This window comes from Lontra canadensis, unplaced genomic scaffold (assembly GCF_010015895.1).
Source record: "Lontra canadensis isolate GAN:19392208 unplaced genomic scaffold, GSC_riverotter_1.0 scaffold3, whole genome shotgun sequence".
NCBI lineage: Eukaryota > Metazoa > Chordata > Mammalia > Carnivora > Mustelidae > Lontra > Lontra canadensis.
The window spans coordinates 5,898,455-5,926,283 of NW_022630997.1; the positions used below are offsets into that span (position 1 = coordinate 5,898,455).

At 55.3% G+C, this 27,829-nt stretch overlaps 1 protein-coding gene across 4 annotated transcripts in view; it reads left to right on the forward strand.

The window, feature by feature from the left end:
- The window catches only part of AFAP1L2 (actin filament associated protein 1 like 2), a 96,057-nt gene extending 70,443 nt beyond the window's left edge, over window positions 1-25,614 (forward strand). For 2 of the 4 annotated variants that reach the window (XM_032879114.1, XM_032879124.1), the window contains 16 exons: window positions 2,000-2,090; window positions 4,657-4,740; window positions 7,575-7,780; window positions 8,959-9,138; window positions 11,521-11,610; window positions 12,933-13,017; window positions 14,025-14,129; window positions 16,164-16,375; window positions 18,291-18,436; window positions 19,321-19,432; window positions 20,055-20,294; window positions 20,376-20,553; window positions 20,866-21,021; window positions 22,794-22,987; window positions 23,109-23,231; window positions 24,049-25,614. In XM_032879114.1, the coding sequence (XP_032735005.1) occupies window positions 2,000-2,090; window positions 4,657-4,740; window positions 7,575-7,780; window positions 8,959-9,138; window positions 11,521-11,610; window positions 12,933-13,017; window positions 14,025-14,129; window positions 16,164-16,375; window positions 18,291-18,436; window positions 19,321-19,432; window positions 20,055-20,294; window positions 20,376-20,553; window positions 20,866-21,021; window positions 22,794-22,987; window positions 23,109-23,231; window positions 24,049-24,075 (2,229 nt within the window). In that variant the 3' untranslated portion in view covers window positions 24,076-25,614. The remainder of the gene's footprint in view (window positions 1-1,999; window positions 2,091-4,656; window positions 4,741-7,574; window positions 7,781-8,958; window positions 9,139-11,520; window positions 11,611-12,932; window positions 13,018-14,024; window positions 14,130-16,163; window positions 16,376-18,290; window positions 18,437-19,320; window positions 19,433-20,054; window positions 20,295-20,375; window positions 20,554-20,865; window positions 21,022-22,793; window positions 22,988-23,108; window positions 23,232-24,048) is intronic. The other 2 variants (XM_032879133.1, XM_032879141.1) reach the window with 2 other exon arrangements.
- Window positions 25,615-27,829: the final 2,215 nt, after the last annotated feature.

The following is a 27,829-nucleotide window of genomic DNA, read 5'->3' on the forward strand; positions in this document are numbered from 1 at the left end:
GGCAGCTCCTGATGGCGCCCACTGTATGCGGCGTGCACGGCCTGGCCCGGGACGCCGCTCACAGCCGTGTCTGCCAGCCCCGGGCTGCAACTCATCCGCTCAGGAAAAGAGCGCAGGACTCTGCTCCTTCCTGCCTGTGGGGCATTGCATCTCTGGAGGCCGAGAGCCGCTTGGAGCCTGCCTTGGGGTCTTGTGTCTGCTCTCTTGATGTGAGGCCGGATGAACTGAGAAGGCTCTTGTGTTGGGCCCAGATTGTGGCCTGGCCTTGCCAACCCTCTGCAGGTAAATCTGTCCCCACCTGCCGGACAGTGATCCAGTGACCTGGCTCCTGTGGCTCCCCTCCCCCGCCCCAGGTCTTGGATGGCCCCAGACATTGACGACAGCCTCCTTGTGCTTGATCCGGGCCAGGGGCTGCAAAACCCTGTCATGTTTTGTCTCAGGGAACCCATCAAGACAACCCTGGTTTTATTCTTGTCTTACAGGGAGAGAAAGAGAGAGAGAGAGGGCGTCATATCCTCACGGTTCAATATTTGGAGTCTTACAGCCCTGATCGAAACCAAGTTCTACTTGCTGCAGAGTCCGTATGAACAGACTCTAGACACCAGGCCACACTCGGCTCTGGGATGCTGGTTTTGCTGAAGCAGCCGCAGGGGCCTTGCCCTGCCCTGGAGGAGGCTGGGAGTGGGCACTCTTGCATTCCCTGATGAGTTCTGTCCCACGGGGACCCCAGCCTGGGCTGACTGCTCGCCTAGCAGCTCCCGGGCTGAGACCAGGGCAGCTATCTCCGTCGTAGATCCCTCAAAGAAACTCATTTTCAGAGGCTGGGGTTTCTGGATCCTCCCTTTCTCCTGCCAGTAGGGCAGGGAATCCTTTAAGACCCAGAGGTCCCTCTGAGCCCAGGGCCCCGTGGCGTCTTTCCATTGGCTGCCTTCCTTCCATCTTCTCCCCACCCCCCACCACTTTCTACTGCTTTCACTTGAAGTCCCCCAAATGCCCAGCATAAGGACTCCCCAAAACCAGAAGTAGGAATGCACTGCAGACTTTTCCATTTCTGTTCTCTCATTATGAATATTCCCTTAGCCCTCCTGAGGGCTCGCGTGATTCAGGGAGACGTCAGAGACTGGTGGGGATGGATCCTTGTACCGTTATGACCGGCATATAGTAATACTTACGTAACAATCAACTTCGTCTTTTCTCCCCTGCTGTGACTCCTAAGATGAGTTTCATGGTCCAATGGAGGATTTCATGCTCTCTGCTTCTACATGCCTGCCTATATTCTTTTTTCTTCCCAAATTGTGCTCATTCATCCCCAGACCCCGTAAGCGGGGTCATCCTCGAGACTCCGCTCAAAGATCGTGTCCTCTAGTTGATGAATGTTCCCCCACACCATGTGGGTTCCCGCAGAACTTTGACCTTATTTCCTAGAACACAATTCACAATGCACTAGGTTGGAGGCCTTGAACACCCACTACCTAGTTGACTGTCCCCTAGGACTGACCCCTCAACATCTGGATGTGTCCCTCACAGCTGGGGTCCGGGAGCCGTCCAGTGTTTGCTGACCGAATGATTGAACTTACTGTAAAAATTTAGGATTTAGAGTCCTGGTCCTCTCCCTACATGTGCATTTCATTAGCCCTTGTCATTTAGGAAGTATATGGTACTTAGAAGCCATAACAGCCCAATACCATCTGGACCCTTATGTGGATTCTGCATCATGGACACAATGCTGTTTTGTGTGCGTGTTGGGGGGGTTTCAATCTCATTTTGCAGAGGAGAATGCTGAGACTTGGCAAGGTTAAGCACCACGTCCAAGGCCCTTCACTGGAAGCAAACCCGTGGACGTGGTGGCTGATGGGAGCCGTGGCATTCCATGGTCTCCCTCCCGACTAGGCATCTTTTTTTTTTTTTCTGCTAGACTTCCCTCCTTCCACCCAAAGGGTTAATGCCAAGTCGTTCCCAGTGTATCGTATCTGAAAATGTTTATTTGTTCATTCCACAGATTCCAGAGCGGAAACAGCTCTCTATCCCAAAGATCGAGTGTCCAGAGGGTTACTATGAAGAGGCTGAGCCATACGACGCATCCCTCAATGGTACATCCTGGGCCAGGGCTGGGGCTCGGAGGGGGCGACCGCTTCTTGCACAGATGCCAGTGCTGGACACAGAGGATGGCCTGGGCTGCCCTTTCCAGAGAGTCTGGCTGGAGTTGAGAACTGGCTGCAGAGCCTTGGACCTCTGCTCTGTAGAGAGCTGAGCGGCACCGCAGACCCAGACCTGCCTGTAAGAAGGGGCTTGGGATGGCCCACAGTCAGCTGCTTTACTGTGTTTGATCCTTTCGCTCTTCCTGCCCGGACACTCGAACAGCTGGATTCAGCACAGAAATGAGATGGAGGAGAGGGTGTTGGCCTAGGGGTGCTTGGAAGCAAAGAGAGTGTGGTCAGGCTGCGTCAGAGCCCGTTCCAGGGTGGCTTTCATTGGACTCATAGTTAACCGTGCTCACTCTGTCTGCCAAGCATGCTTCCATGAGTCAGGAGCTCAGGAGAGCCCAGAGTCAGAGCATTTAGATTCCATGAGGAGAGACAGACAACAGGTAAACCTAGGCTGTGTCAGGGGATGGGTGATAACAGCGTTAGGATGGAAAACACAGGGCCTGGTTGGGGTGGGAGAGGGTGTTCTCAGGTAGGGAGGGGCTCTCTGGTAGCATGACCTTGAGCTGATTCCTGAATGAAGCGGGCCATGGGCGAGGGCAGAGACCTGCTGGAAGAACTTCCTAGACTGCACAGCACTTGCAGAGCTCCTGAAGCAGGAGGGCTCTTGGCATGCCTAGGGAGCAGCGAGGAGGCCAGTGGGGCCGGAGCGAGGGGAGAGACGAAGGTTGGGGACCAAGGGGTCAGCCGCAGGCCACGGGAAGGACTTTGGCTTCTTTCTGACGAGAGGGCAAACCACTGGGAGGTTACTTAGTGACTGACCCCTGTACCACAGGGACAGGGCTCACGCTGGACCCCTCTGTCTTCGGCCAGTGGTGCTCAGCCTGGGCAAGTCAGATCAGAAGTGCTCCTGGGGTAGGGATTTAATAGCACAGAAAGGCCCCACAAATTCTGGAAGAGAGAGTGTGTTGTGGCCTGCGCACCCAAGCAGCTGGACTCTGGTCCCCTCACTCTGCCCTTCTTACCTCAGTCGGCTTCCGTCCTTTGAAAGCATAAAGCACTTTGCCCATGTAAGAGGCGAGGGTCCGCGATGTAGGAATGAGCTTGGCCGGGGAGGGGCGCTGCTGGCTCCATAAAGAGCAGGACCAGAGAACACAGGGGACCAGACCCTTGGAGCCATGTCAGATCCTTCTTTCTTCACACTTTACCTACTGCCTCCGGCCCCAGGAACTGTGTGGGAGGTGAGGACCTGTTTGGAGTGAGGTTATTTTATTCTGGGAGGCCAGCTTTGTGGCCAGACCTCGCTTCGCTTGAACCCACTGAGCGTGTGGGATGTTGCCGAGTCCCTGACAGGGCCGTGATTTCAGACCAAGGTGAGGGTGTGGCGCTGCTGTCTGGATGCCTCTGGAAGGCGGAAGCTGTGACTCAGCGTGGCGGGTACCTCCATGGTCTTAAACCCTGCTCTCCCGGGTGTGGCCCGAGCCAGCCGGGGCCTGCATCCCAGACACTCCCGGGGGCCTGTTTGTGGGGCAGACACTTGATCCCATCGTAAACAAGTGGACTCAAGCTTCTCGGCATTTGTCCCGGACGTGAATTCATGTTGCTTTTAGCCAGGACTGGGGTGTCCCTGTGAGGGGGTGGGTAGCGAGCTGTCAGCTGCCTTTCCTGTTCTGCCAGGACAAGGACTGAGGATGACTTGGAGAGACTTGGTCACATGGGCCACCAAGGGAGGGCTTCACCCATGTTTTCTGCCGGCCTGCCCTTGGTTCCTGCGTGTCCCCTGGCCAGCCTCCCCCGTCCCCCGCCATCAGCTGCTGGAGCTGGTCACGGCAGGAGGAATGGCCTTTGGCCACCAGCGATGTGCAGACTTCCCACAGGAGACCAGTTGCCCAGCTGCTTGTCCCCACACTGCTCTCAAGGGCCAGGCCCCTCTCTCCAGGTGCAAATTGAGTCCGCGCCCTGACGGCCTGTGCCGAGGGGAGGGCCGGTCCGTCGTGCGCGAGAGGTCAGCTGCTTGGCTGTGATGTCTCGTGCTGGGCTCATGGCAGCTCCTGGAACAAATAACCCTCTTCCCAGTGCATAGTTACACGACACGAATCTCTTTCTCATGAGCAGTTCAGTGTGGGTGTTACTGGTCAGTGGGGAGCTTAGGCTCCTAATGGTGTGGGCTTGGCTACCGTCTAAGGCCACTGATTCCTCTGCAGAGAGCGAGCGGAGAACCCCTGTGTGCTTCTTAAAAGTACCAGCCTGAAGTGACCTTTACCCACATTGCACTGGTGACTGGAGTGGTTACATGGTCATCTCTGGAGGGGTGGGGGCTGGGAAACGAACCGGCTGGGGCCGGTCCCAAGAAGCCCACACCTCTGGTGGGAAAGTCCTCGCTTCCGGGGGACAGACAGCCATGGGGTCACATCTGGGTTCCTCTGTGTCTCTCTCTGCGCTTGGGTCTGTCCCTCTCTTTACCTTGTCTCTCTCCATCTCACCTTTCTCTGTGCTTCTGGATCTCACACAGGTCACTCTGGCAGATTTTCCCCCACTGGAGTCCCCAGATGGGTGCAGGTGCCTGAGGGAGTCATTTACGCCACGATCACCTTGGGTACTGTTTGTCCCCAGAGCTGGAATGCCTGTGTCTCTGTGCCTGCTGCCTGGCTCTCGGAGATGGGATGCATGCCCGGGGGTGGCCTCTGACCTCTTCCCAGCCTTGTGCATGGGTCCTGCATGTGCACACGTGTCTCGCCCTTCCAGAAGGAGAGGCTTGCTCCACCTTCCACAGACCTCTGCCGGCAGCATCCGAAGGCGTGATGCCTGCACGGGTGTAGGACCAGAGGGCTGCGTGGGGGTTCTGCCCTCTGTTCCCAAAGACCACCAGCAGCACATGGGGCGGGGGGTCCCACCCAGGGATGCAGAAAGGGGATGGAATACCGTGAGCCTCCTGCCTTTCACTCCTCTTCATCCTGGACCCCTGGAAGCCACGTATCTGTCTTGCTTTCACGGCCCTGCTATGATCGCTCTTAGAGATGAATAAGAAACTGACAGTACCTTTGCCCAAGCTACTCCAGGTGGTTTGAGGTTACTGGGATTGGCTGTTTCTTCTCAGCTTCCCCACAGCCCCCTGGAGATGGATGGGCCGGTGTTAGAATTTTCCACGGATGCCTGGGCCATCCCCAGAAGCACCAACAGTTGGGGAGGTTGGTCAACGTCTTCCTGCTAAACTCTGCGACCTCCCTCCGTTAATTTTTTGTTATGAAGGGAGGCATCCCGATGACATTGCCTCGTCCTTCTGATTTCCCTTAGTGAATAGATTATACCATATGGACAAGGAGGACTTTCTGCTTTTTAATAAAATCCCCCAGCTCCCAGCACCGGATCAGATCAGTTCTACTTAAGGTTGTCCTGCTGCCTCTCGGCACTGATCTGTCCGCACAGGGAATTTTTTTTTTTTTAAGATTTTATTTATTTATTTGACAGACAGAGATCACAAGTAGGCAGAGATGCAGGCAAAGAGAGAGGAAGGGAAGCTGGCTCCTGCTGAGCAGAGAGCCCGATGCGGGGCTTGATCCCAGGACCCTGAGACCATGACCTGAGCCGAAGGCAGAGGCTTTAACCCACTGAGCCACCCAGGCGCCCCCACACAGGGAATTTTAACTGTGCCTCGTCCCTCCCCATCCTCCTTACCGAGCTGCACACTAGCGGTCAGAGCTCCTGGCGATCGTGGTGGCTCGGCCTGCCCGGAAGTGCATGCATCCCGCCATCCGGGATGACTGTGAGTGGCCCTGGAATGAACATCGGGATGCATGTACACCCCCTCCCCACACCCCGGTTTCCTAGGATGGACTCCCAGGACTGGGGTAGCTGGGTCAAGGGTAGGGGTGTGTTTACAGCTCTCACAGCAACGCGCTGCCGCCGTGTTTTCCGAGAGGTTCGTGTGCGTTTCTGATACTACGAGCAGCGAGAGAGTTTGGGGCCCCGTTCGCTACCCCTCTCCTCCCCATCTTTGCTCATTTCATGGGCGTGAGACCAGGAGCTCGTGCAACTTTTCTGTCAAGCTGTGAAGGGGAGTGGCACCACACTGCTGCGAGAGCTGATACTAAAATATGGGAAGTGTTACTGTTAGAAACAGTGAAACACCTTCACTGGCCCTGGAGCTAGGCTGACCATGGCGTCCGCCTCCTTCTGGTTTTCTGTATTCTAAGTCAAATGTGGTCGTCTTCCCAGTGCAGAGAGGAGAAGGGGCTTCTGCAGAAGGGAAGGGCGAGGGCCCATGGGCTGACTTTTTTCTGAAGGGGATCAGAGGAAAGGATAGAGAAGGCGCATTCACCCTGACTCAAGGGGATGGAACAAGTCTGTGGATGTCACAGGGAAGTAGCTGGCGGCCGGACTTTCTGTTAGAGCTACCCTGTCAGAAAAGGAGGTAGCCAGTGATCAGGAGGTAGTGAGCTCTCCATCCAGAGGGAATTCAAGCAGAGGCTGGAGCAGCAGCAAGGTTCCCACAGCCAGGATTCCTGTGTTGAGCCAGGGGGGTAGACCAGGGATTTCTTCGCCTTGTTTTGGTTGGCCCTAAACAGCAGAATGAGGCCTGGAGAACAGAGCAACTCTTGCAGGGTGCCGTGGAGGGGTGGGAGGGAAGAGAAACTGAGGCACAGGGGGCATGCCGAGAACGGAACACAGTTTACACCTGGTGGGCTCTTGGATCCTCTTGGACAGAACAAACGCATGGGGTTGGCGGGTTGCTGGAGGTGGAGGAGGGGTCAGAGGTGGAAACCAGAAGGGGCTGTCTGTGCTGGGAGGTGTGCAGGGATGGGAGAGCAAGTGGAGTCTGGGGAGGCCGGCAGTGGGTTGGGAAAAGGGCTGTGACCAAGAGGGACAGCCACTTTCACCCCAGAGCCATTTCCTGCTGTGGTTTATCTCACCTGAAGAAACTGCAGCCCCTCCCCGGGGACAAAACCAGGGATGGAGCTGGCCACGTTGTGGGAGGCCTACCATGTGCCCAGCTCCAGCTCAGATGGTGGCCCCTTCCTCTGGGCACCCCCCACCCCCGGGAGCCAGGCTCCCCCCCGCCACTGCTTAACCCCTCAGGTGACGATACAGAGGCTCCCAGGCGGGACTGGCCTTGTCAAGTGTGGACAGTCGCCTGTGCACCTCATGGTGTCTGAAATTTCTGTGGAGCCTGGGATGAGATTTGAGGAGGTAAAGGGAAACGCTCCTGGTTTGGGTGATTTGTGTCTGTGGCCAGAAGCGGCATCCAAGAAGGTTCACGGAGGGGGCTTGGGGGCCAGGCCTGCCCCGGTCTGTGGCTGGTGGTTGTCAGTCTGGTTCAAGGGCACAGAGAGGCAGGGCCATGTGGCCTGGAAGCCCCTGGCTGCCCCTGTCTCCTGCCCTTCTCCCCTCCCCTGCCTGGTGGGGTCCTGACCGCGTGTGTCTTCCTTGCAGAGGATGGAGAGGCGGTGAGCAGCTCCTACGAGTCCTATGATGAAGAGGAAAACAGCAAGGGCAAGTCGGCCCCCTACCAGTGGCCCTCGCCTGAGGCCAGCATCGAGCTGATGCGCGACACCCGCATCTGTGCCTTCCTGTGGCGTAAGAAGTGGCTGGGGCAGTGGGCCAAGCAGCTCTGCGTCATCAAGGACACCAGGCTCCTGGTCAGTTGGGCTCTTGTCGTGTTCTCATCTTCTCTCTTTGGGGGGAGTCAGGGAGATGGACCCTGATACCAGGTGGCTGGAGCCATTTCTATCTGGAAGCTTTCTCCCCTCCCTAACCTGAAACGCTATGCCAAACATCCTGTGGCTGGATGAGTGTGCTGCTGCTTAACTAAGAAATTCTCCTGGTTTTCACAGGTCTCTGCAGGGGGCTGGGACCACCATCCCCTGCCCCCAGTTCTGTCACATAGATGCGGTTTCTAGGAATCTCGTCCCCTGGTCTGAGGGCTCATTCTTCCTCACATGCTGACCCCTGGCCATTTGGGGCAGAGCCTGCTGCCTGGTCAGGGCTCTCCCGACCCCGGTTCTGGCTGCCGCATTCACCTGTCACAATGTTAGCATCAGAGGCATTGTCTCAGAAGTCATGGTATTTTGAGACACTGATTATAAGTCAAAACCCATAAAGGAATTGGAAGATAGCGCTCTGACCACAGCCCTGTTTCCTCTTTTTCTAAATTACAATTCAGTTTTATGTCCTCATTTGAAGTGCCTTGGAGTCATTACAATCACACTTTCTTCCCGGGTCACATCACGCTATGCTCGGCGCAGACGTTCTTTCTGGGAATCCCGTTCCGCAGTCCTGTGACTGCTCCTGTTAGACCCGTGACAGACAGGGGCAAAGTGTTTTGTCTGGGAGGGGAAGCGAGTCCCTTTCTTTTTTGCTGCAAATCATTTTCCTACCTAAGCAGCTAATGAGCTTGGGGTTCGTTCCCGACGCACCCCTTCCTGGGGGTGGTAAGTGAGAAAGGCAGACAGGTGGGGAAGCGGGAAGAGTGAGTTCAGCCTGCAGGTATGAGAGTGGGCTGCAGGGGATGACTTCTGGAGCTCACCGAGGCCTGCAGGGACCTAAGAGCAGCCTGGGTAAGCAGGGTGGGCAGGCATCCCTGGGCGAGGCTGGCAAGGAAGAGGCATGAGGGACAGGGGACGATCTGCCTGGTCACTTGGACGCCAAGGACAAGAGCTACTGATATCGGGGACCACATTTCTGCACCTTTGGTTTGGCTGGGGAGAGCCCAGGGCTTGGGGGGTCCCGCTGTGCCACTGGCCCCCCTCTGCAGGACCCGGCCAGGCCTGGTGCTCCTGGCAGAGCAGCACAGCACAGCGTCTCTCTTCCCTTTTAGTGCTACAAATCCTCCAAGGACCATAGCCCGCAGCTGGATGTGAACTTGCTGGGCAGCAGCGTCATCCACAAGGAGAAGCAAGTGAGGAAGAAGGAGCATAAGCTGAAGATCACGCCCATGAACGCCGACGTGATCGTGCTAGGCCTGCAGAGCAGGGACCAAGCGGAGCAGTGGCTCAGGGTGAGGGTGGCCCCAGGCTGGCGGGGACACATGCCTGCTCCCCTGCGGGGCTCCCGGGCGCTCCTCGTTCTGGCGCCCTGGCTTTTTCTAAAAGGGATGACCCGGCAAGGGCAAAGGATCTCCGGTCCTTCAGACTCTCAGGGCGCCTGTGTTCTCGGTGGTAGCAGTCAGGCCTAACGAAAGGGCACAGCACTCTGCTGCTAAGCCCGGCCTTGGGCTCTCCCTGAGACTCCTTCGTCCTTGGCTGCTGGAGAGGCATCGCCAGCCTCCTTAGGAAAGGTGACTAGACGGCAGAGTCACTTGTAAAGCACTTAGCACCGGCCATGCACTTGTCGCCAACAGAACTCATCTGACCACACGGGGGGTAGCCTCCCCATGTCAATATCACCGTTTCACAGGGGTGCTGATTAAAGCTCAGAGTTGATCCATCAAGGTCACCTGGCAAGGGAGTGGCAGCCTCGGGTTTCAAACCCACGACTGTCAGACTGCAGCCCTGTGTGTCCTACCATCCCATGTGCAGATGGTCAGGTTGGCCCGCAGGTACACAGTATGGCCCCAGTGATGATGAAGCCTGGTGTGCCCCATGTTAAAGAGAAGCTTGACCATTCTGGAAGGTATAAGGTTGGCACCAGGAAGGGGCCCCCGGTTGCAGAGGGATGTCCAAAGCCAGCAGGACCCCTGGTGAAGCCAGACTTAGCCAGAGAGTTCCCTTCCTTCCTTGGTTCCTGCTGCCCCCTCCTCCATCACGGCTCTGGATCTGCTCTCTAGCCCTGTCTGCCTGTGCACACACACAAGTACTTGCATACACTCACACGCACATGCACTTGTAGACGGACAGACACCTGCAGGCACCTGTACAGTCACACGCACGCACGCACATGCACCCACATACACACACGCTCCTGTTCCCAGTTCCCAGGGCAGCTCCTCTGCCGCTCAGACCTTCTTGTCCTTCCTCTGACCCCCCACTGTCCCTCCCTTACTCACACGCCCTCCTCCTGAGACCCCCCTGCTGCCACTTTCAGAAGGTACAGCTGCTGGGCCCCGCACAGAGGCGTTCTTCCTCCCTGGTCAGATGAGCACAGAGGCAGGCCTGGCTGCAAAGGGCCTGACTCCCAGGACTTGCCCCCTCCTGTGGTTTGGCAGGACTGGTGAGCCTGTGTGACGGCTCGCAACCACCTACACATATCTGTTTTGTTAAACCCACCTACCTTTCCTGGCCTCCAGGTCCCAGCGCCACGTAATCACGCCTGCGCCCACAGGGCAGGACAGGTGGATGGCCGTGGGTGGGAAAGGCGGAGTATGGGACAAGGGCCCTGGGAAAAGAAAGCACAGGCAGGACTCTCCCAGAGAAGCTCTCAAGCCTGGATTCCAGGTTTCACGTGCTTCGCCCACCGAGGGTGTCAGCATTTCCGGGCCCCGGCTCCTGAGGAAGGTACCTTCACATGTGAGTCCCCACAGCCACCCCTGGTGCAGGTGTGGCCCCAGGTGGTGACCGCAGCTGCGGCCCCAGGGTCACGAAGCTGGTGGGCTGACTGTGGTCTTCCTGCAGCACCCTGTTGCATGCTCCAGGGTCCGGGGTCCGGACCTGGAGTCTGTCTATGAAGTGAGACCTGCCCTCTGTTTCCCCATCCCCATAGCCATTCTTCTTTGCTTCTTTGGCTTTTCTACTTTTGAACTTGTTTCCACAAAGTGCTCTAAGCAGAGGCTGAAGAAGGAGGGTCTGTGAAAGAGCTCTTGTTGAATCCAGCGGGCTCCGGATGGGCAGTGTGTGTGTGTGTGTGTGTGTGTGTGTGTGGCTGCCCAAGGTGGTTGCCCTCTGCCCAGTGTGGCCAGAGCATCTTCTGACCCGTGGGCCCCCAGCCCAGGCCCCTGGGTGCCGGTGAAAAGGCAATTCCTGGAGTAGGGTGGGTGGGAGCCCCGCTTCTGGAGCAGCGGGAGGCTCTCCGCAGCAGACTCCATGGCCCTGAAAAGCTGGGGTGGGGGGGGACTTTGGCAAATGCCATCTTCATCATACCCACAGCTGAGCAGCCTTCCCCACCCAGGATGAGGGCACGGAGGGGCCTCGCAGAGCTGAGGGCTGGCAGCTCCGGCCATCTTCCAGCTTTGCTGTAAAGCATCCCCCCTGCCTCGCCCTGCCCACCCCCAGAACACATGGGGGTCTGCAGGAGAGGGGGCCAAGGGAACAAGCCTCCCCCCAGCAGCCTGCCCAGTCCCTAACCAGGTGCTGTGGGGTGGGGGGAAGGGAGAGTCGCTGTTCCTCGGCAAGCGGGCATCCCCTCTCTCACCACCACCACGTGCCCTGACCCCGAGGGGCTCTTGCAAGGTCTGGCCGTGGTCCAGGCTGAAAGACCTCCGCGGATGGCTTCCGTCTCCCTTCAGGTCATCCAGGAGGTGAGTGGCCTGCCTTTAGAAGGAGCGTCCGACGGAAACCAGTACAGCCCAGATGTCCAGCGCCTGAACTGTCAGAAAGTAAGCCTCTATCCTGCCTGGAAGAGAGTTCAATTCTCTGCCTTCTCTGTAAAAATTAGAAGTATGAGATGGAGATCTTTGCTTTGCACCAGCCCTGTGAGTAAGAGACGAACAAAGCTTGGATAAGGCCAGTAGCTTCAGGCAGAAAAGTTGATTTTGATACTCTTGCTCGGGTGCAGGAAGCTTTATTGAACCGAGGTCAGCATGCCCCCCATTCTTACACAGAGAAATTCATGGTAGGAGGCCTTTCTTTCGCACTGACTCCTGGTAAAGCTTCAGGGCTGAGAGAACTGCCCCCATGTTGATTCCAACTAAAGGGCTCTGTTGCTCATTTGCCTGGAGCTGTGGGGGCGGGTGCTCGTGGGAAGGAGGGCTGTCACCTCTAGCTTCACATTCCAGGTCCCAAGTATCTGTAAGCGGGTACTCTGAAGCCTGGGAGTGCACAGAGCAGAGCGCCCCTGGGCCTCACCCTGGGCTCCCTGGCCCTGGCAGGGAAGAAGGCAGAGGGTCCCAATATGTCTCAAGCAGGGAGTCCAGAAGGCACAGGTCCTCCCTCACGGAGTTCCCTGGCCAGGTCTAGCCGTCCTTGAGCCCCCGCCTCAGCCCAGGCCTGTTGGCTGGGAGTCCCTCCGCCTGCTCTCCGGAGGTCTGGACGAAGTCGTTTTCTGAGAGAAGCTAGGTTGGAACGTTCTGAGCGTTTCACCTTCTAACAGCAGCCACCACGCCCTTCTAGAAACTCCTAAGTACCCTAACAGCCCCGGGGGTGTAGACGGGGATATTATCCCTATTTAAACATATGCACAGCAGGGCCCAGGAGGGCTTATAAGTGGGGCGCCTGGTCTGGATGGAGTGCTCCAGCCAGGGCTCCAGTCTCGGTCTGACCCTGTGTAGACAAGCGGGCCTTGCTCGGGAGCCTGATGTGTGCGTCGTGCCGTCAGTTCTTGAAAGCCCCCCTCATGCCTGGGCGGTTCCCAGCCCAGCGGTCAGCTCCAACAGGGGTGAGAACTCTAAGCACCCCCTCCCCCGGGCTGGCCACAGGGTTGCTCTCCCAGCAGACTGAGCAGGCATCTTGAGAACTTGTGTACTCAGATGTGTGGTGGCCCAAAGAAGAGGGTCGTCTCCAGGATGGGGCTGGGAAAGGGAAGGCGAAGGCAGGTCCCCCAGAGAGCCCGAGGGAAGCCTGGCTGACGGGCCATCAGGGGACCCGGACTCTGCAGTGACCCCTGGCCTACATCTGAACGCTCTGAATTTCCCATACGTTGTGATCCCTGAGGTAACCGTTCCCAGACAAGATCACCCACTTGTCTCCCTCTTTTCCGCAGCTAGATATAACGGAGAAGTACCTGTCAGCCCCGGAATATGGAAGCTCCATAGAAGGCCACGCTGAGGTCCCAGAGGCCAAAGATGGTACCAGCGTTTGCAGCCGGCAGCCTCAGCTTGGGCGGGGGTGTTGGCATCCCGGGCTGTGAGACGTGGCTGTCCGGCTCAGCCCTAATGGGTTTTATTTATTTTTTTTTTTAAGATTTTTTTTTTTTTTAATTTATTTGACAGATCACAAGTAGGCAGAGAGGCAGGCAGAGAGAGAGAGGAGGAGGAGGCAGGCTCCCTGCTGAGCAGAGAGCCCGATGTGAGGCTCCATTCCAGGACCCTGGGATCATGACCTGAGCCGAAGGCAGAGGCCTTAACCCACTGAGCCACCCAGGCGTCCCCCCCTAATGGGTTTTAACAGCTGCTTGCAACATGCCTCCAACTTATAAACTGCTTGGAAATAATACAGCTGATAAAGCCAAGAGAAAGGGGGAGATGAGCAAATCGAGGTCAAGTTTTATGAATTGCTGGGGGTGTAGAATAGTCTTGCGTGTCTTCTTGTTTGCGGACCCTGGACCCAGTCGCTTAGAGCCAGTACAGTCAGTGGAGGTGCTCCAGAGCTGACATCGGCTGTGTGGGGCGCCAGGCTGGCTCAGTCAGTTGAGCCTCCAGCTCATGGTCTGGGTTCAGGTCATGACCTCAGGGTCGTGGGATCAAGCCCTGCGTTGGGCTCCCTGCTCAGTGGGAAATCTGCTTGGGATTCTCCCTCTCCCTCTGCCCTTCCTGCCTGTGCTGTTTTGCTCTCTCTCTCTCTCTTTCTCAAATAAATCTTTTTTTAAAAAATAGAAATTATCTTTAACAACAAAAAAAAAAGAGTTGGTGTCCCCCTCTTGAGTGTGTGATTCCGGGGATTCCTGGCTCTGTCTGTGGCCCCTGGTCTGGGGAGCTGACGTGTGTGCGCGTGCATGCACGTGTGTGTACACATGTGCGTGTGCACAAAAGGGAGGGGCAGAGGCCACGGGAATGGGCGTGCTGTTCCTGCTTCTCGTCGTGGCGTGTCAGCGGGCTTTGGGCCCTGCTGACAGCTTTTTCTCTCCTCTCGACAGTCAAGAAGAAGTCTTCTCCTGGCCTCAAGCTGAGCAACCTAATGAATCTGGGCAGGAAGAAATCTACCTCGCTGGAGCCTCCAGACAGGTCCCTCGAGACATCCAGTAAGACCTGCAGCCACCTGTGGCACCCGCGGGCGAACCCCGGGGTGGGAGCCTGGCTCCAGAAAGGCGGCTCAGACTGTGCGGGCCTCTAGAGGTGGGAGCTCTTGCTGGAAGCATCTTAGGGAAAGCCGCCCTGCAGCTCCTGCCTCTGTCTGCCGTCCCCGTGGGTGGCTCGTGATGCGCACCAGCCTCGGTCTCGCTGCAGTGCTGGATCCTTGGTGCGCGTGACTGGTCCTCCCGGTGCTCCTCTGGCAGCTCTGTTCGTTTGATCGGTCTTGAAGGAGCACAGCAAGCAGCGCCCGGGAACAGGGACCGGGCAGAGGGGGAACACGGTCCCGAGAGCCCACAGGCCAAGTGCAGCTTCAAACCCCGAAGCCACACGCTGTGTCATTGCAGTAGCTCTAAGGATTTGGGGACAGAAAGAACCTTTCCTGCTATGAGGTCAGAGGGGGCTTCCTGGACCTGAGTCCCGACAGTTGGGCAGGAGCTGAACGGGCTGGTGTGGCGTCCCTGGGCAGGAGCTAGGACTCAGACATGGGGACAGTGAGACCCATTAAGGGGATGACAGAAGACCACGTTGCTGGTACAGAGGGTGTGTCTGGGTACTGCTAGGTTCACTGAGGTCATCTCTACTCCCCTCATTCTGTCTTGAGGAAACAGAGGCCTGTCCCACAAAATATCCGGAGGGAGCCTCTGTCCAGGCTCCCAATCTGGGACTCGTTGCTCTGGCTCTTCCTGGGGCCCGAAGGCTGCTACTATCCTCCTTTAGGCCTTTTCCTTTTCCTCGTAGTACTTGTGTCCCAGCCTTGGGCTCCTTCCCTGAGTCCCAGTCCAGTTCTGGTTTTTGAGACTGGCAGGGTGGGGGGTGGAATGGGAAGTCAGCAGATGGGGCCTCACTTGTGGGGCCCCTTGCTTCTCTGGCCAGGAGACCGGGGTCGTGACCTGCTTTGCCAGCCCCTGCCTGCAGCCCTGGGGGGCACAGTGGTTGGCACAGAAAGCTGGTCTCAGGGAGTCGCTGGGAGATGGAGCTGGATTATTGCCGGAAGTCTCCAGCAGAGAAGCATGCTCCTGTCCCCTGTGGCTAGGGAAGGGTGATGGAGAACATCGTTACTCTCCTTCTCAAGACCTACCCTCTGTACTCCCTGCTTTCTTGACGCAGAGTTTTCAGTCCAGAGAACTGTGATGGGCAAGTGAAGCCCTTGCCTGGGTGAGCCAGCATTCCTAGGTCCTGGGCTTGAATTCTCCAGTGCTGCTATTCGTGTGGCTCTGAGAAACTCATGATCCCCACTGTAGGCCCAGCACTGGGTGGGTGGGAATGTGGCTATGCACCGTGACCCATCGTGTGACTTTGAACCCTGGGCCCTGGAGGGGAGGGTGGCAGGTTCCTGCCCTGGAGAAGCTCAGTGTCCGCTGGGGGCGGCTGACATGGAAGCAGGCCTCACTGTTCTGGGATCCGGAGTTCCGGAGGGAGGCAGAGCAAGGCGTGCAGGACCAAGGGAGGGTCAAGCAAGGCTAGCGGAGTTTGGGACGAGGAGAGGGAGCCGGGCAAGGGGAAGAGGAATTTGCAGGCTGAGGCCAAGTGACTGGGTGACGGAAGGACCGTCTGTCAGGGGCGCCGAGGAGGCTAAGGCTGTAGTGCCCAGCGAGCTGACGGCACCAGTGGTGGGGCAACCTGGGCTGGGGACCTTCCTGCACGTGGCCCAAGTGACCAGGGGCAGGGAGGGCTTCTGCCAACAGGGTGTGAGGCCAGGGAGCCTCGTCCTGCAGCATACCCAGCCAGCCTGCTCTAGCCAACCGCACACCTCCCTCCCCTTGGGCCGGACGTAGTCCCCCACACAGCAGAGCTGTGCAGTCCGCTTTCCAGGGGTCTGGCCACACACACACAGGCAGGGCAAAGACTGGGCTGGATTCCCAGCCTCCTTGAGGTGAGAGAGCTGCTCGGGCAAAGCCTGATGGGTCTGGGAACAGAGATTCTGGGGGAGATCCTGGGAAGCCCAATGGCAGCCATGAACGCGCTTGTCCCCTCTCTGACAGGTTACCTGAACGTGCTGGTGAACAGCCAGTGGAAGTCACGCTGGTGCTCTGTCAGGGACAGTCACCTGCATTTCTACCAGGACCGGAACCGGAGCAAGGTGGCCCAGCAGCCCCTCAGCCTGGTGGGCTGTGAGGTGGTCCCAGACCCGAGCCCTGACCACCTGTACTCCTTCCGCATCCTCCACCGTGGCGAGGAGGTGGCGAAGCTGGAGGTACTGCTGGCCTGGCGGGGAGGCCTGGGACGGTGTGGGAGTGGGGTGGGGGTGGGGAAGAGGCCAGGGGCAGGGGCGAGGCCGGGTCCTGGCCTCCAGGCTGCCGGCTGTGCTTCTTGGACTGCCATCCTACCATCGAGAGGCTGTGTAGCCCTGCGTGGTTTTGTTTTTTTTTTGTTTGTTTTTACTCCCTCGAATTTTACTTCTTTGCATTTTTAAAAAAATTTCCATTCCCTTTCTGACCTCAGAGCAGTTGTGTTATAGGAAAGGGACAATGAGCTACTTCCTGCACTGGGGGCAGGAAGAGTATTTATAACTCCCTGAGGTGCTTGAAAAAGCTTCTGGGGATTCACAGTGGGTTTGATTTGGTTTGTGTATCACCAGATGGGGCCCTGTACATAGAGACAATTGTTTGTTAGGGCTTATCTGGGGGAAGAATGACGTTTGTGACACAATGTTTCTCCCACTCCCCACCCTCTGTTTGATGTGATGTTACATTTATGAAAATAAGAGGTGACCTAATGCCTTGCATTGAGCTGAGCCAGAGTTCTAGACACACAGGGAAGCACCCTCCCCGGCTCACCCCTGTTCACCTGGTCCTTTCTCCGGAGTCTTTCTCCAAATTGTGCTCCAATACTGCCCTCTGGTGGTTAAAAGCTCCACATCCCAGTTGCTTCCTGGAGGAGAACCCCCGGGACCAGCTTGATAGCCCCCCACCCATCCAGCTGTCCTGTTGACAGCTACCGACCCAGTATAATAATGTGGTAAAGGAGACAGATGTGCAGTCACTGGACTTGGCTTCTAGAGAGAGTGTGATAGGCTACTCAGCGAATCACCCGGTGGGTAACTTAGTTACGGCTGCTGGAAAGCCGTGGGGTGGGTGCTGTACACTGTGGGAAGGCCCCACGAGCTGGGGGCAGGGGCAGGGGGTGTGCGCAAGGAGGCTGGCAGGATCAGTCCTCAGAGCAAGGGGACACCATGGAGGGCTTCAGGGGACGGCGGCATGCTGAGCTTGGGATTGCAAGATGTTTCCTCCAGCTGCTGGGCAGGGAAAGGGATAGAAGGGCCACCAGAAGGGACACACTGAGACCGGTAAGGGAGCCGCCACAGTTGTCCAGAGCAGAGAGGGTGGTGGCTGGAGCTAAGGGTGCCCACGCAAAGCGGATGGAAATGCCCACTGGAAAGGGAAGGGCAGACGAAAAGCAGCTCGATGTCCAGCCCTGCCCCCAGCAGCCTCTCTGGGAGGAACACAGAGGGCTCAGCCGTTCAGCTGAGCCGTGTCAAGCCAGTGGGGTGGCTTCTGGTCCTCGTGCAAGTAAACCTGAAGTCTATAGGATTCCCAGTGTTTTCTCATTAAAAGGGCAAGAAACAGTGTTGGTGTTTTAACAGCTCCCCAGCGTATGTGTTTGCTTCGACCGCACAGTCCGCTGGAGGAAGTCGGGCTCCAGCTTCCCCGGGATTTACCTCGTTATTCACGAGATCCAGCCGAGCTGGTGTCAGGTGTTGAACATGCCCTTTACCCTGACACTGACTTTATTGAAACTGTCAACAACAACGAATTTGAATCTTGTTATTTCTTAGGGTTCTGGTCTTGTATTTACAGATTAGGGTGATTAGACTGCCTCGTGGTAGTTTATAAAATAGAGGTGTCACCCTCCAATACCTGCTCTCGGGGCTCATTAGCCTTCTAGACCCACATGTCTATGAACCACGGTTGGTCCTTGGACAGATGTCCACAGCATCACCGAGGGGGGCGCCGAGCTATCCACGGTAGCAGGAAATGTTTGGTGGCACAGGGATGAGATAAGCTAGTGACAGTGAGGCCTGGGCACCTGGGCGGGAGCGCTGCTGGCCTGGCCGGGAGGGCTGGGCACCCTCTGGTTCTGCTCACGTCGTCCCTCTCGGTCTCCTCCAGGCCAAGTCTTCTGAGGAAATGGGCCACTGGCTGGGCCTCCTGCTCTCTGAGTCAGGCTCCAAGACAGACCCGGAAGAATTCACCTACGACTACGTGGACGCCGACAGGGTGTCCTGTATCGTGAGTGCAGCCAAAACCTCTCTGCTGTGAGTGTTCAGGGGCTCTGTGGCATCGCACCCTCCCTTCCCAGCCATGCTTCCCGACATGGGCCCAGGCTGACAACCCCACCCCCACCCCTCCCGTGGCCTTTTCCGTTGGGCAGGGTGGCAGCTGAGAACCCAGGGTCAGCCCTGTTCTATCCAGGAGCGGGAAACGGGGCCCGAGAACAGTGAGGAGCTGAGCCAGGCCTGGGGTGGGGCGGGGTAGGGGGACGCACAGCACCTTTGGCCTGCATGGATGCTCTCCAGCTCCTTACGGCAGGTTGGTGCCTCTCCTGACCGTCCCCTTTCTTTGCTGCCAATGGAGCGCTTTCTCCTGGCTTCCCCCTGAAGTCCTGGCCCACTCTGAAATAAGCAGGGTCGGTACTTGTGCTCTCCAGGCAAGCAGATGGGGCTCTGGGAGAAGCACTCCTGGATCAGGGTGGTTTGGGGAGCTGTCAGGGAAGCTGGCCGAGCTGCCACAGTGGGATCGGCTTTCCTGTGTCCAAAAATGGGGATGTGGCTGGGCTGCCCGAGGGCATCATGATGAGGAAGACATAAGAAAGGATTTCATGGCTGGAAGAAGGTCCTAAAAGGGAGGAGTCCGGGCGAGAAGGCAGTAGGATCTAGAGAGGAGAGCTATGGGGGCAAGGAAGTTTGTTTTCCTGGAAGAGAAATTCAGAACAGGGAGTTCCAGTAAGAAGGGCCTGGGAAGAGAGGGAGGAGATATTCCTAAATACAGGAGTTGAAATTGAGGTCGATGCCAGTGCCCAGGTCCCCTGCACGGCCTGCAGCTCCTGCTACACCTTGCGTTGTCATGAATCCTTTGAGACTGGTGGCTTTCACCACCCTCTCATCAAACCCCTTTCGCTGTGTCTCACCGGGGCTTCCAGACTGATGCAGAGAAAGTTCTCAGAGCCAAACACTTACATCGACGGCCTGCCCAGACAGGACCGTCAGGAGATGCTGTACGATGACGTGGAGACGTCAGAGCTGACGGCTGTGGTAAGGACCCAGGCTGGGCAGCGACCTGGGCTGTCCTGTCCTCCTCCCACCAAAGCTTGATGCCAGAGACCAGCAGATTGTCCCTAAGATGGGTGGATTCCAAGTCCCCTGCAGGGTGCAGGAACCTAGTGCAACGAGGCCATCTTGTGTACCGTGCACCTGGCCTAGGGAACCGCCGTGGGCAGTGGGAGGGTAGGAGGAGAGGTGTCGGGATTGGGAAGAGCGACACCATTAACCTGTGAGGCCCACACTGATGGTGGGCAATCATAGCGATGGCAGGTTCCGTTTACTGGACACAGAACCCTGTGCTATAGTGAGGGCTTCTGTGGATCGTCCCATTTAATCCTAACGGCCCCCATAAGGATGTGCACTAGTCTCTTCTCTACAGATCAAGAAATGAGATTCAGGAACAATAAATATGATGTCCTGGGCCTCCCACCTCCTGGAGGGTAAACCCAGGACTCAAACCCTGGCCTTTTAAGTCCAGCTCAGTAGACGCTTCCCCAGGAGGCGGGTCCCTGTGTACCCCAACAATGGGGCAGGGACAAGAGGCAGGTCTGGCGCCCCCTCCACGGCGCAGGGGGCAGAGGCGATAGTGACAGCCCCCAACTCTCCTCCGCAGGCGGAAACGCCAGAGGAAGCTGCCCCTGGGACAGATGCTCTGAGCGAGTCCCCGCCCGACCGAATCTACCTGGACCTCACACCTGTCAAGTCCTTTCTGCACAGTTCCAGTGGTGCACAGTCTCGGGCCCAGTCCCCACCGCCACCCCAGCCGGACCCTCCTGCTGAGACTCTCCCTGCAGACGTGGGTCCTGCCTCCGATGAGCCCCTTGTAGAGTCTCCAGAGAACCCCGAGCTGCAGGTAAGGCCTTCCCCACACAGGAAAACCGGCCTCGCCTTCACGACGCCTGGACTGGCTGAGCTGTGTTTGTTTCCCCCAAAGCAGACTCTGCGGCAGGGGAGTCCAGAGCCCGAGGAGCCTTCCCCGAGAACCACGACAGTCAAAATCCAGACTGAGCAGCAGAAAATCTCCTTCCCGTTGAGCTGCCCCGACACGGCGGCCGTCACCCCAGCCGGAGCCAGCCCACCTGTGAAGGAGAGGTTGAGGGTGGCCAGTGCAGGTGCCTGAGCTAGATAAGAGTTGCATGTTCTGGAAATGGCTTGGAGAAGTTAGTCCAGTTCCCGCCCTTTCAGACACAGAAGTAGAGGTGGAGAGAGGTGAAGGGACTTGCTCAGACCCCACACAGCAAAGAAAGTGTGGGCCCGTTTTCCTCATCCGTCCCTGCCAGGCTGGCCTGGTGTTCAGCTCTGAGCCACTGCCAGAGCCTTGGGTTGTGTCTGAGCCTGCGGGGGTGGGGGAAAGGGGGAGGGGGTGGAATGGCCCTTGTGTCCCAGCCTGGCTGATCTGGGGCTGCTCTTCTCTGGGTCTGTAGAGATCAAACTTGGCAAGAATAGGACAGAAGCGGAGGTGAAGCGGTACACAGAGGAGAAGGAGAGGCTGGAGAAGAAGAAGGAAGAAATCCGGGGGCACCTGGCTCAGCTCCGGAAAGAGAAACGGGAGCTGAGAGAGACCATGTTAAAATGCACAGGTAAGGGGCCTCCCAGGTGGGGAGGTCAGGCAGAGGGTTTGGGCTCTCCGCAGGAAGAAACCGGATCTGTGCCCCTGCGGGCGGCCCATGAGCCTTGGCCCCGAGCTCCCCTGCCCTGTCCTCCCCCACGTCCTGTCTGAAATGCGGCTCTTCTGTACAGAGACCCTCTGACCTGCTGTCAGCAGGATGGTAGATAGTGGACAAAACCGGTCAGAGGAGGAAGTCTCTAAAAATCACACATGTAGACATCACTGTTTTATTTTCACCTAAACATGTTCCATCTTCGAACGTGGTACCGAGGCCTTTGCCTGAGACACAGGCCACCTGCCCGCTGGCCTGGGTCCCCTTTCCTGACACGTGCAAAGAAGTCCGAGTCCTTGTAGCTCATCTTCTAATCCTTCCCCTGTCACTCAGCAGCCATCTCCTCGAAGAAACTTACCTCTTAGGGGACCCCTGAAACACCTGCCCCATTTTCAGAGTCCATCTCACATTGCAGAGTCACACCCACAAGTGCAAGTGTGGGAGGCAGGTTTGGGGACAAACCCCGGCTGATTCTTGGGAAGCCGCAAACATGACTGTGCCCCCCTCACCTTCCTCCACCAGAGTCACCTGCTTTCTTTGTTCTAGAACAGCTTTATTGAGATACAAGTCACAGATCAGATGGCTGCCCCATCTACGCTGTGCGATGCCATGGTTTTTAGAATTTTCTTGGCTCTGTGCCACGGCACCAGACACCCTCAGAACATCTCACCGCCCATACTCATTAGCGGTCCCATTCCGCCATCCCGTTCCCTAGGCAACCACTAATCTGCTTTCTGATGGAAGCTGGGTTGCCTCTCTGTCCAGCCGAGACTGCAGAGCTGGGACAAGCATGACCAGAGGCTCATCCACGACGGTCCTTGCAAACCTGGAGTGGGACCTGGGTGGTGACACAGGGCCAGGGAGCCCCAGCCCTTTCCCTCCCGTATGGAGTCTCTGGGCAGGAGAAGAGAAAACTTCCACTAGAGTTCATTCTCCTGGCAAAGCAGCCCTGAAATCCTAAGCTAATAACTCACCAGAGCAAAAGAAAGTAATTCTCAGAGTATGGATACCGACCACGAAAATAGGACCCCAGTTCCAAAACCATCAATGACATCTTCTCAGCTTGTTCTCTGCAAAGCTTTCTTTACCATCGGGCCCTGTGCCTACTTGTCCTCAGACAGGGGCTGACAGGTGAGGGCTCACCCTAGGCTTGGAAAGAGGGCATACGTCATGGCAGTGGCTGCTGGCCCAGAGCTCACGGCTAGGGGAAACCGCGGTGCCATGTGGCTCTGCTCTAGTTTCCTGAGCCATCAGTTCTGGTGCTCTGGTACCAACCTGAGGACTGCAGGGTGAGAATAAAACAGGACTAAGGAAATGCCAGAACTGAGGACCCCCACTCCCGGTCAGCTTAGGGGGGCCTGGAGTGCCGGAAGGACTGCGGGAACTCAGTGGGGCAGGTGGAAACAGCATAGCCATTCTCCAAGGGTCATCACTAAAGCTGCTATCTCCTTGGGGGTTGCTGCAACAACAGCAGATATCAAAACCACTGAGAGCCCCGAAGAACCTACCAGAAGGTTTTATACCTCAGACCCATGCCCTCTGGTGAAGGCAGAGCTCTCTTTCCCCAGAGTGTGTACCAGCCTTTGCAGAATGCTAACGCAGGACCCAGCTCTGAGTGTGGAGGAGCCAGAGCTGTGGTCCACACCCAGCTGGGGTGCCGTTGCCTGCAGCCAGCTGAATTCCCCCCACAGACAAGGGCGCCCTGGCCAGCCTGGAGCAGAGGCTGAAGGAGATCGACGAGGAGTGCCGGGTTGAGGAGAGAAGGCGTGTGGATCTTGAGCTCAACATCGTGGAGGTGAAGGACAACCTGAAGAAGGCGGAAGCCGGGCCTGTGACGCTGGGCACCACTGTGGACACCACACACCTGGAGAACGTGAGCCCCCGGGTAAGTGGCGGGAGTCGGGGTGCCTCTGTGCCGCCTACAGCGCCTCCTGGAGTGGGGCTGTGGGGAGGGGGTCCCATGACCAGCCCTCCGCTCAGGCCTTGCTCTCCTCTTACCGCTACAGCCCAAAGCCGCCACCCCCACCCCTGCCCCAGACTGTACCCCCGTAAACTCGGCAACAGCCCTCAAGAACAGGCCTCTTTCGGTCATGGTCACGGGCAAAGGCACTGTCCTCCAGAAAGCCAAGGTAAGCAGTCACACTCAGCTTCCTTCAGGGCCACCAGGCAAAACTGTCGCTAAGGCGGGGCCCCCTCTTCTGGCCCGGGTAGCACTCCCCTGCTTCCGGCACCAGCTCTGAGAGGGCTCTGGCCAACCAGAAAGGCGTGAGCCCCAGGGTCCAGCGTTCTTACCAGTCCGCCCGAGGACAGCGGATCCTGCAACCATCCCCCGCTGGAATATCTGTAGAGGCCGGGGTGATTGCCTAAGTTCAGAGACAGGCCGTGACTGGCCAGTTTTCGGATCAGAAAGTGATTCTTAAGGCCTTCCACCATTAAAACAAAAGAAACAGATTCAGAGAGGTGATAGGATTTGCCTCAAGCCCCCCAGCCAAACGGTGGTGAAGGCTTGGTAAGGTGTGAACAGACAGAAGGCCTTCCTGGGTTCCCCCTGGGGGCTAGATGGAAAGTGTTCCTTTGTTCGGGGGAAACTCTGCTCCTGGTTTCTGACCTGCCTGCTTGAGAGAGTGTGAAGCCCCCAGCACAAATGACTGGAGGCTAAGCCCAGGCCAGCCTGTGAGCTGCCGCCCCCTCCCTGCTGTGGCCCGTGTGGCAGAGCAGTCCCAGCAAGCTCTTCTGGGCCACGACCTCCGAATCCTCTTAGCAGGTGCCCCAGATCGGAAATAGACAAGGGGTGAACATAACTGGCATCTCTATTCTGAAATGCTTCTACGCCGCAGAAAAATATTTCTCCTTAACACTGTTTCTATGTAGATGGAGGTTGCTACAGAGGAAAACTAACTTTCTTCTTTTTGGGGGGTGGGTGCTGGTATTTGAATGGCACTCTAGGAATGGGAGAAGAAAGGAACAAGTTAGGAGACAAGCTTCATCTAAAGACTCTCCTGCCATCACGGACCTTGGCGACAATCCTACTTCATTAAAGTCTTCATGAAAGCAGCGACTCTGTCAAGAGGCGAGTCTGCTCCGAAGGAGAAGGAAGGACTGTGGTCCTCTGGGCGGAGAGCGTGGCTCAGAGGAGGCTCTGTCCGTTTTCAGAGCCAAAGGAAATAATACAACAACAAAATAGAGGGCTTCTCTGGGGACCTAACTGCTACTGGATGGAAGCAAGACATTGCTGTATTTAGGGGTCTTCTGTGTTTTTTCTTTGACGTTTTCATCAACTGCTTTATCAAGCTTTTTAAGTAGTGAAAAGCATCTGATGGTGGGACTTTGGTGGAAAAGAAATCAAGGCAGCAGGACCCTGTTCCACTGGTCATGTGGCTTGGGTGACCGAGGAGACCTCAACTCCTGCCATCTCTCGTCCAAGCTTTGACTTCTCTCCAACATGAGCAGGTCCGACTCTGTCTTCTGTGGTTTTAAACAGCATCACGACCACCTGTGTGAAGCCATCCATGACATGCATCTTGAGAAACAGTAACAGTGAGAATATTTGGGACCAAGATGAGGTGCTGTCCCCACTAAATTAAGGACTTTTTTTCTAGCCTAAAGCAGGCCTGAATCAATTGCTTTTAAATAAAATTTTAAATGATACTGTATTATATAGGGGGGGGAAAGTTCATAATCCTGTAATTTAGAACAGCAAAAAGTGTCTTTTTCAGATTTAGAAGGATCTTTTTGAGGTCTGACTTTTTACATTACCATAGGAGGAAAGATCACCTGGTGTTTACAGATGCAGTCCTGTGGCTGGGCCATTTTTCGGGGAGAAGTTCTTTTAAGTTCTGCTTAATGTCCAGGCACCTTCCAAGAAAAACATGGTGAATTCTGTTTCAGGTTGACACTGTCCTCCTCCTAGAATTGGCAGTGCTGTTCTTTGTGTCTTTTCTTCTGATGCAGTGTTTTGTTTTGTTTGTTTTTAACACTGATTGAAACATTTCATCTGCCATTCCTGCCTCGTTTCTAGGGATTGTCAATCAACATTCTCTAACACTGGTTCCTGAGAACTAAAGGTCTCTCGATTTCTGTTGTCTTCCTAATCCCAGGGCATTTATTTCCTTTGTCATATACACTTGGTGTCCTTTACCAAGTGGTAAGTTTGATTTTTTTTTTTTTTTTAATAAAACGTTACCTGTATTTTGGGGTTTTCTCGTAGTTCATGGAATGGCTTGGGGCAGTGCCTGGTAGACGTCGACCTTAAGGGGAAAACACACTGAAGTTCAAAACATGTGCAGTAAAAACTAGTAGAACTGCAAGGTGTGATCTTAGCAGGAGACTTTAATCCTCCTTAACTCACGCCCCAGAGGTAAGCCTGGAAGAGGATTTCCCCAGAATAACACAAAGGAAACACCTGTGATCAGTTTCTGCAGATAAGTGGCTGGAACCCGGCCCTCCTAGAAGTGAAACACACCCCTACATAATTGTTGGGGAGGAGAAATGTACCAATACTTGGAAGGTTGCCTAAGGAATAATTAAGAAAGTTCCATGCATGAATGTTACTTAAGACAAAATCTGGCTCACTGAAATGACTGAAACAAGAGACAACCTGAGGCAAAATTAAATAGAATTTTAAAAAACCGCCTTTAGTTTGAAAAATATGCATTTTCCATTTTATAAAGTTAGCATAGTCATGGTACCAAATACCCAGCACAAATCACAGAAGAAAAATCAACTCTCATTTTTTGGACAAAGATGAAAAATACCTTAATATTGGCAAGCGAAATTCGACAGTGTTTAAAGAATCATGCGTCACGACCACATCATTTTTCCTTGAATAAACCACAAGTTTATTCAAGGAAGCAAAGGTAATTCAAGAACTGAAAATATACTAATGGGCCATTTATGATATGATCAGATTAAACGTAAAAAAGATCATCTCAACACTCCTAAAAAGTATTCCTAATCTGATAAAGTCATCCACAGAAAGTAACATAGAATGATGGAAGATCCCTTCAGGTCCAGAAACAGCAGAGCTTTTAAAAACATTATTTCAGAGGTCCTAGACAAAAGTACTCATATAAACATCAAAAGAAAGGGATGAGTCTGATTATAAATATCTTTCTAGAAAAGAGAGCTCTTAGGATTAGAGCATCCAGCTAGTTGGCTGAAATTGGGATCATGCAGAAAAAAGATTGATGATCTATCTGCACTGTTTAAATTTTTCCAAGGAAACCCTATTTCTATGTGCTTAAAGGCCAGTTTCTTTTAAAAGAAAGGAGTTCCCTCTGCCACTACTGGGGCATGGAGAGGGTTGAATTATTCAGTGACACCTTCCCTAGAAAAGGTTAAAAAAAAAAAAAAAAAAAAAGGCTTGAGGGCTGGGACCTAAAACTAGAAATAGCCTTTAATGTGTAAGCCCAGAGCCCATGGCTCTTTTTTTTTTTTTTTTTTTTTTTAAGTTGAAGCAATTCAAATGGGCCAGCCAAACATTAGCCCTGACCCGGACAAGGAGCTCACACTACAAAATGATGAACCTGCTGTCAATTTGAAGACGGTTGGTTCATGTAAGTTCTTTGACATCACCTCTCAGCACCTGCCAGGTGGACACGTGACCCTACCCTGATGACGCTGCTCCCACAGCAAAGGTAATAATGGGAGTGAAAATGACCATTCCTTTGTGATGTCTAACAACACCATCTGATGACCTCTCCCTGCACTTTAAATCAAAGTAGCCTTGAACATTTGCATGCAAAACAGTTACATTATTAACATTAAAAAGAAAAGTCAGGACAAAGTGTCTGGACTTAGGTCCCAGCTCTGCAAAGCTTTCTACTGAAAACTCAAATCCCAACCACACAACCAAGGGGAAGAAGTGTTTCCTGAAGACTGCGGGGCTGAGTACCTAGTTTGCCAGAAACATACGCCAGCGGAGCCCTCTTGGCCACACGGGTTCCATTAAATAACCAACATCGTTTCTCGAAATAGTCCTTTCAAAACTGGACATGGAAAGCAAAACCACCTAAATAGCATAAGTTTGATGCTTCAAAAAGCCTGTACCCTCTACGTTTCTTAGGTCATATTTGTTAAGAATTCCACTCCTCCTTGTCCTACCAAGAAAGGACAAACAATAAGCGCTGCACAGTTAGCCCCCACTAAGTAACCTCCCAAGGAAACCCCTCCAGGGGAATGTAGCTCAGGCCCGGTGCCAACGTCACCCGGCCCCTGGAGACCAGGGTGCTCTGCACGCTCAGCTCCTGTCCCATAGTCAAACAAGCTGGTTCACCGTCACATTTCAGTCTGGAGTCTTTCTAGGTCTTTGCCCCTCACAGATCTGGTCACAAATGCCACTCCAGCCCCTTCTCAAATTAAAAGCAAATGCACTTGGACATCTCTGGGAAAAGATGTGTTGAAAGGTCCACAGGTTTTCAGTCTCGAAATGCCATGGCTCCGGTGGTCCCAAGGACACTGCAGTGCAGGCCTCCTCCTCCGCGGTACCATCCCAATAACATTATTTAGCGTTTGTTGAGGGCAAAGGGAGCTTCAAACAGGACACTGACCTCCTCCAAGCTCCTTTGTTTCTCCTCAGGGGGAAGCTGGCAGAGGACACCAGGGCTCACCCAGGGACGGAAAGTCAGTATTTACTTACACATCAAGACGCTTCAACAGCTTTGGTAGTGGACAAACCGGCTGCCGCCGTGTCTGTGAGCAGCACAGTCCGCAGTCAGGACAGCTCTTC